The 8,201-nt window shown below is 50.5% G+C and overlaps 1 protein-coding gene across 4 annotated transcripts in view; it reads right to left on the bottom strand.

Annotated features, from left to right (window-relative positions):
• Positions 1-8,201, bottom strand: part of LOC102370105 (tyrosine-protein phosphatase non-receptor type 20) — a 136,096-nt gene that overhangs the window by 28,433 nt on the left and 99,462 nt on the right. For 2 of the 4 annotated variants that reach the window (XM_025213588.1, XM_025213547.1), the window contains 3 exons: positions 6,996-7,157; positions 3,587-3,755; positions 2,382-2,470 (listed from right to left, as the gene is read on the bottom strand). In XM_025213588.1, coding sequence (XP_025069373.1) covers positions 2,382-2,470; positions 3,587-3,755; positions 6,996-7,157 — 420 coding nt within the window. Of the gene's footprint in view, positions 1-2,381; positions 2,471-2,998; positions 3,081-3,586; positions 3,756-6,995; positions 7,158-8,201 lie in introns of those variants that run through there. The other 2 variants (XM_006014766.2, XM_025213693.1) reach the window with 2 other exon arrangements.

Raw genomic sequence — 8,201 nt, 5'->3', positions numbered from 1 at the left:
GGGACAGCCTTAAGCTTCAGGCTATACAACTGCAGCCAGAGGGTGAGTGGCACTGATGATGGGATTCTACCCCTTCTGCACTACCATCAACCCCCATGCAACACCAGGACTCTATACCTAACATCCTAACCTGCCACAGGTAAATCAGGAGCACATGGCACCCAACATCCTGCTTCTATGAAATATTGTCAGTGTATGCTCAAGAGATCCCAGATAGAGGGCCATGCCCCCTGCTACAGAGGAGGTCAAAGCCCCCCATACCCATTTGACCATGGAGTACAGATACTTCCTGACCCCAAATATGGCACTCAGTCTGATCCTAAGTGGAGGGGCCAGATCCTCTAGCCAGGGAGTGGGGCTGGGTTTGGGGCAGGTGCGGCACAGCCAGGTGGGTGCAGGACTGAGGCATGAGCGGTTCTTCCAGGGGGCATGGCTCCTGCTGCTACGCACACCCCTGGAGGCATGAGGACGTGTGCCCCTGGATCTGTGCTGGGCAGGGTAGGCTGCCACTGCAGGCTGGGGCTAGGGCCGGCGTCATGCTGGGCTCTTCCCATGGATAACTCTGAGCAGGGCAGGGTGGGCGCGGTGGTACTGGGGTCTCTGTTCCCTCCGGACTGGCAATGCAGCTGAGGCTGGCCCCTCTCTGCCCCCACCCTCTCCCCAGCGGTGCAAGGCCAGAGCCAGTGCAGGGAGGTAGCCAGGGCCACTGCAGAGCTGGGAGGTGGCGAATTTGTTGGCGCAGGGGGCGCTGATGCCAGACAATGACCCCAGTCGCGGGGTAAGGGACGGCCACATGGGTGCAGCAGGCCCTGACCCCAATCCCGATCCTGGGCCCGGCTCAGCTCCATTCTCTCCTGATCCGTGCCTGGTACCAGACACCCCACCCCAGCCCTTTCGCCTCCCCCTGCCCCTTGCCCTGCAGACTTTCCCACCTGGGGATGCACATGTGCCCACATGCGCTCAACCCCCCTCAAAAAAATGTCTCCCTCTGCCTATGATTGTGAGACATGTAACAGGGGAAGGGGGCAACCAGCAAAACCCAGAAGCATGGGAAACACCCAATGTAGCACAAAAACAGCTATCCCTAGATCATCCCCAGCCAGTGGCTGTCCAACCTCTTCTTGAACACCTCCAGCGATGTAAAGTCCATAACTTCCATAGACAGTCTGTTCCACTGCCTCACTGTTCTTATAGTGAAAAAGTTTTTTTCTAGATATCCAATCTAAATTTACTTTGTTGCAACTTCAACCCATTGGTCCACATCCTCCCTTCTGCAGCAAGAGGGAAAAGGTACTTTCCTTCTTTATGGCAGTCTTTCAAGTATTAAGTCCCCTCCTAAGCACCTTTTCTGCAAGATAAACATGCTTAGCTCCTTCAGCCCTTCCTCATCTGACTTGCTTTCCAAGCCCTTGATCATCTTTGTTGCCTGCCTCTGGACCCTCTCCAGCTTCTCCATGCAGCTCAAAATGTGGAGCCCAAAACTGCGCACACTACTCCAGGTGAGATCTAACCAGTGCTCAGTAGAGGCACTATCACTTCCCATGTCTTGGACCTAATGCTTCTATTGATGCATCCCAAAACCACATTCGCCTTTTGTGCAGCTGCATCACACTGCAGCCCCATGGCTGGGGCCAGTCTCCACGGAGACCCCAGCCACAGCTGTGCTGTGACAATGCAAGGCTGGGGTTGCCATGGAGACCCAGCAGTGCTGGCAGTGCGTGCAGCAGAGCAGGGAGCTGCTCCAGAGCCTCTGGGAGCTTGGTCGGGGCCAGGGCAGAGCCATGATCTGCAGCCTGCATGCTCCAAGCAGGGTCACACAGGCAGCAGATCATGACTCTGCCCCGGCTCCTTGCAGTGGTGACAGCGTGTTCCCACACTGGGGCAGAGCTGCGATCACTGACTGCATGCCCCTGCCTGGTGCATGCAGGCTGCAGATCGCAGCTCTGCCCTGACCCTGGACTAAGCTGCCCATGCTGCAAGATCCCAGTGGCTTCAGAGCAGCCCCCTGCACAATTACAACCTCAGCCTTGCATTATTAGAGCACAGCTGTGGCTGGGGTCTCTATGCAGACCAGCCCCAGCCATGCAGGCGGGGCTGCTGGGAAATGGAGTTCACGGCCAGCTGGATCCAGCCCACCAGCCAGACTTTGCCCATCCCTGGACACTAATCACATGTTCACATATTATTTTTTCTACCAGATCCCTGCCTTATTACAAAGTGCTATCAGCTTTGCCATAACATATTTTCCTGATCATGGCTTATTCTCCACTAGCAAGTTGTAGCCCCTTAATTCATTAATCTGTATTGTACCAAGTCCATTCCAGGAAGACACATGCAAATACATTGCCAGATAATTTCTAGACATGTCCTGCAGACATCACCTTGCTGCACATCTGACTGGATTGCTCTTCCTCTCCTTTGACAGTGAAGTTGGGCTGGTCTCCAAGGCCTCGCTCGCCACCACACTCATCTGAAAGCAGGAAAGTGGCATCATAGAAAAATGTCTCTACAACCAAAGATTCACATCTTCTGTGTCCCTGCCTGGAAACTCCACCAGAGGCAAAAGCAGACACTGGCAACAAACTCCCCTTTCCCAGGTGCTCTGTAGGAAAGATGACCTGGAGTGCTCCAAAAGAGACAACCCCAGCCTTGCTTTCTGGCAAACCCAACCAAACACCAGTGGGTTTTACTGGCACACGAGGATACTATTTGAACCACCCTATACCAGTCCAACCCAAAAAGGGCACACAGGCCCCATATTAAAGATCATCTTTTCCTTCAACTTGGAGAAACTCCTAGCTCCAGTAACAGTTTTGCCACAAACTGTAGCAGGACCAGAAATGTGCTTGGGCTGTTTATGTGCATGCTTTTGCCCTTCGTGCCCCACTTGGCCCTGTACCCAATCTGAAGGCCCTTCCTTCCTGGACCATGCCCAAAGCAGTTCCTTAGCCCATTGGAGAAGCAGCTTTTAAATACATCTCAAAGGCTGGGCATGTACCTGCCACAGGAACCTCAGTTCCAAAGGCCAAAGAAGGAGATAGGAATGATTACAGAAGCAGCTCCCATTATCTGACTCAGCTTCCCAGTGATGACTTGTAGGGGCTCGTTGCTCCCAGCCTGGCTGGGCAGCCCCCCCTGCCCGTTTCTCGGTCCTCAACTGCCACCAACTGCTGCACCTCCTGCGGAAGCGTCTCCCTGGGTGTCGGTGACATCACTGTCAGGCTCCCCTGGCAGCCCCATGGCCCAGCCAGTGTTAGAAACTCTTATTTCAGGAAGGAGCCTTTCACAGGTAACATAAGCAAAGCAGAATAGGCACCCTTGAGGAAAAATGGTCCAGTGGATAGCACACAAGCTGGGAACAAAGACGGCCAAAGCTGACTCATTTGTTTATGCAGTAATTTCCTGTGTGAACTGGGGCAAGACACCCAAGGCTAGATCCACACAAAGGGCTATGAGGCTAAGACATGATTTTATTCATGCTGATGTAAACAGGAGTGACTCTGAAGTCAATGGTGTTATATCAGTGCTACTAAAGGGAGATTCAGGTGCAAATAACAGACTCCCACTTCAGTGCAGTGGGTTTTACCTGACTGTGCTGCTGTGCTCAGGGGGGAAGATGTATTGCTCTGGCTGCCTGAAGAAGCCCGGTGCAAAGCTGTGCTTCGACAGACGGTGAGCCGAACAATTCCTTGAGCCTGGCGTAGAAGATCTACCACCATACAGCGCGGCAGACCAGACACCAATGTCCTATTCACCTGGCAATCACAGAAACAAATGCCTTTAAATTCCTATGATGACAGGGGTTTTCATACCGTGCAGCATCCCTGAGCATGTTTTATGCACTGACCCTTAATCTCCTACATTTTGAATGTCCGTGTTCCCTACCGTTTTAGCAACTTCCTCAAACTTCTCTCCTATTTTGGGCATTATGTTGTCAGGATCGTGGAATAATTTTGTCTGCAAAAGTGTATGCTTGCATATGTGTAGCAGTAAGAAAGATGCTCTTGTGTAGAACCAAGAGGCCAGCACTCACACTCCAGGAACCAAAACATTTTCAGTTTTAAACTTTTCTCTCCCTTTCCAAAAGGAGAACAAGGGAGAGGATGAAGGGGATGAAATATGAAGAAAAAACTGGATTTGATTTCTTCAGCTTTTATTTGTCTCATATGTCACCCTTAAGAGAACAGAATAATTTCTAAAACAGGAGAACAAAACAACTTAAAAGGGAACTAGAAGGGAAGGGGAAGAGGAAGGGAATGGGGTGAGGGAGAAGCAGCAGCAACATGGACTCAGCTTCCAGCCGCCAGGACAATTCCCCACCAGCTGGAAGCTGTGCCTATGCCACAGCCAGAGAGAGACTTGGGAGTGAGGGAGAGAAGCAGCAATGGCAAGGGCACAGCTAGAAGTTGCCTGGCCTCAGCACAGCTCCTCTCTGGTTAGCCCCAGCATGGGCATATGCAAAGCCCTTGGGTCAAAACCAGAACCTTGAATTGCACCCAGAAAGCTATTGAAAGCCAGTGAAGATGCTGGAGGACTGTGGAGATCTGCTCCTGTCAGAAGGCAGGCTGCTATATTATGCACCAGCTGCAGCTTCCAGATGGTTTTCAAGGGCCCTGTGTATGGCACATTGCAATAGTTTGCCCTTGATGTTATAAAGGCATGTATGATGGTGCCAGATCCAAATCTAAAAGGGTCACAATTTTCTCCCTAAATGGAGCTGGTGAAAGGTGCTCCTAGCCACCACTACCACCTGAAGATCCAGGAGCAGCACAGGGTCCAGGATTTCCCCCGGGTTGCAAACCTGAGTGATAAGGGAAGGCTGAAACCCATCAATGATGCATGTTCCACCAAAGTCAAGTTGTCAACCTCCACCATCACCATTGTCTTGTCTGATTTCAGTTTCAGTTGGCTTACCTGCATCTAATCCCCAACTGCAGCCAAGTACTGGGAAAGGATTGAGATTGCAAGGCCAGGGTTAAATGAGGGGGAGAGCTAGAGCTGGGACACAGCATACTGATGGCACCTCACTCCAAATCTCTGCAATCTCACCTGGCTGCATTCTAATATAATAAAAGGCTTAGTCTGTCTGTCTGTGTATCTGTCTACAATGCTTTTGGCCAACTGCACATGCACCACCAAGAGGGCGGACAGGGATTGGCTGGGCAGCCCGGGCTGCACAGGCCCAAGTTTGCACCGCTGCTGGGGAAGTTTGGCAGTGGAGAACACACCCCAGCTGTCCCAGCAGCAGGGCTTCCCTCCTCCTCCCCCCCACCTCCCTATCTGAGGGCAAAGTGGGGGTCATGGTAGTAGCATCCCCCACACCGCCCAGCCCTGCACCCTCCAGAACAACCAGCAGGGAGGGGGAGGTGGCGGACAAGGAGGGAGGGAAGCGGGAAGGCAGGCAGATGTGGGTCAGATGCATGTGGAGTGGCGGGGGGCATAGGCCCCCAACATTCACTTTAGCCCCCCATATCCACCCCTCCCAGTGCTGGTACCTGCATGCAAAGGCGTGGCATGGGGCTCCTGGCCTGAGCTGGCCTGGCCCCGTGCACAGCCGCAGGGGGACAGGTTGGCAGCAGCTACCTGCCAGTCTGTGCCATAAGGGCTGGGAGGGAGTGAGACAGAGCCACAGGTGGCTGGGTGGGGAGGGCTGCCTCAGAGTGATGGAGAGTGTGGGAGGGGGAAGGGTCTGTGAGGGGAAGGTATGTGGCTGGGGGGGGGTGTAGGTGTATATGTGTGCGCACACATGTGTGCATGCATCTGTGTGCGTGCACGTTTGTATGTGCACATGAGTGCATATGTGTGCATGCATCTGCAGCTCTTCTATGTGTGTGTGCATGCATCTGTGAGTCTGTGTGCATCTGTGTGCATGCATCTGTAGGTGTCTATATCTGTGTGTGCGCATCTCTGTGTGCATGTGCACGCGCGCGCACGCATTCATGGCAGGTACAGTGTATTTGTCGCTGTGTCCATGTGCAGAGAATGAGTAGAGTGCACACCTGTCTGCGTGTGTGCTTGCGTGTGTCTGTGTGCATGTGTCTGTGTTCATGGCAGAGAAAGTGTGTTTGTGTCTGTGTGTCCATGTGCAGAGAGTGAGTAGAGTGTACAACCATCTGTATGTGTGCTTGCATGTGTCTGTGCATGCGGGTGCGTGCATGTGTGTGTTCATGGCAGGAGGGAGAGTTTGTTTGTTTCTGTGTGTCCATGTGAAGAGAGTGAGAGAGTAGAGTGCATGCCCATCTATGTGTCTGTGTGTGTCTGAGTGCGTGCATGTCTGTGTGTGTGCATATCTGTGTTCATGGCAGGGAGAGTATGTTTGTGTTTGTGTGTCCATGTGTAGAGAGTGAGTGAGTACAGTGTGCGCCCATCTGCATGTCTGTGTGTGCGTGCGTCTGCTTGTGTGCATGTGTCTGCATCTGTGTGTGTCTGTGTCTGTGTGTGTCTGTGCGGAGTGCAGCCCTGACCAGTGCCTCTCCCCAGCCTCCCACTGCCAGGCTCAGCTTCATGTGGGAGCTAGGAGCTTGGGAAGACTGGTGCTGCCACTGGCCCCAGGCAGCACCGTCACTCTCGTGTCATCCCGCATGCAGATCTGTAGGCCCGCACCCCCAGGAGGACTGTGGGAGAGAACCACTGGTCAGGGCTGTGCTCAGAGCCGCTCTGCCACTGGCTCTCCCGCTGCCGGGCTGAGCTCCATGGGGCTGGTGGAGCCACTCGGCGCACAGCCCTGGCTCTTCCCTGCCTCCCACCACTGGGCTGCTTCAAAACTCAAAACGTTTCTAGTGCCCTTATTTAGTTTCAAAGCTGTTTCAAAGTCTTTTGTTTTGTTTCGACTTCATTGTTTCAAGCTCAAAACGCATCAAAACAGCTTCGAAACAAACATGCATCGAAATTTCGTACAGCACTAATGGTCAGTGCCTGGTTAACACTGCATCGAACGTAACATTGACTAAGACTCAAGGATAAATAGAGACCAAAGTAAAGAAGGCAAATATTACCTTTAGCAAGATGTCACCAACTTGAAGCCTCCCATCAAGATCAGTGATACTGCCTGGGCTGATGGCCTTTATTAGGAGAGCACCACCATTTCTGCCCCCTATCAGGGCAAATCCTAGGTTCCCATTTGCTGTTTTCTCCAACTCAATATTGATTATACCGTTCTACAGTAAAGACAGGTCCAGTTCAAAATGGGATTAAGTTCAGTGACCATGTGAAATGGTGTAGTCATAACTGCAGGGGTAGTCATAACTGGGTATTTTCATGCACCTTTAACCCCAAAGGAGACCACCATGTTTCACAATCCTTACTAATTATATGAATTATAGGACAAAATCTTCTCTTGCACAGACCTGCAGGGCTTCTGGTGATTTAAATGGGAGTTATGCATATGTACCAAAGGGAAGATATTACATATATTTATACATAAAATTATTAAAAACAATAAAAGCTGCTTAAAAGTCTTTAAAAGCAAGGACTGCCTTGAACACATCAGATACACTACTTTCATTGAGAAATAAGTCCCATTCACCTTCCATTTATACAATTTCTCTTCTCCACTGCAAAAATAACACAAAAATCTTGGCCTTAACAACTCTAATATACATTTCTGTTTGTCATTTGTATGCTGTTGGGTTGTACAGTAAATTTCTTTCTTAGCCAGGAACCTAAAAGCAGAGTTAAAGTTTAATGAACAAGTGTAATGCCATAGAAATATTTATACTGTATTCCTGAAAAAAATATTAATAATATATTGATCTTATAACATCCTCGCTAATATTGAAACAATCAAATGCATTCCAAAAGGGCAAAATGTTGCTCTTCGGAAGAATTGTAATGATTGCAGTGATAAGATGCAGGAATACCCAGTTCTGGTGACTTCATCAGATGAAAGTCAGTCATTCCATCTTCCCCTTTGGTCTGCTGGTCTGATTTTAACGAGAACTCCCAGAAGCTCTTTTTAGTCGAGCACCAGCTGTACAAGACCAGCAACTACACTACAATAACATTTCATCCTCCAACCAGGCAATTTCCTTTCCGGGCCACTTTGCAGGCCTGGTATTTTTCCACAAATAAAAGAAATTGTAGTAAAATGCCAAGAGTTTCAAAATACTGTGTGTTTCTGTGTGATGATTTGGGGATGGGAGGAGGTATTAAGAAAACCTGACATTGTAGAAATCTATAATTTTGAAAATATCACCACTTTA

The sequence above is a fragment of the Alligator sinensis genome, unplaced genomic scaffold (assembly GCF_000455745.1).
Source record: "Alligator sinensis unplaced genomic scaffold, ASM45574v1 scaffold264_1, whole genome shotgun sequence".
NCBI classification, from domain to species: domain Eukaryota; kingdom Metazoa; phylum Chordata; order Crocodylia; family Alligatoridae; genus Alligator; species Alligator sinensis.
The sequence above is the reverse complement of the archived record's forward strand: the minus strand, read 5'-3'. Positions and strand labels throughout refer to the sequence as shown.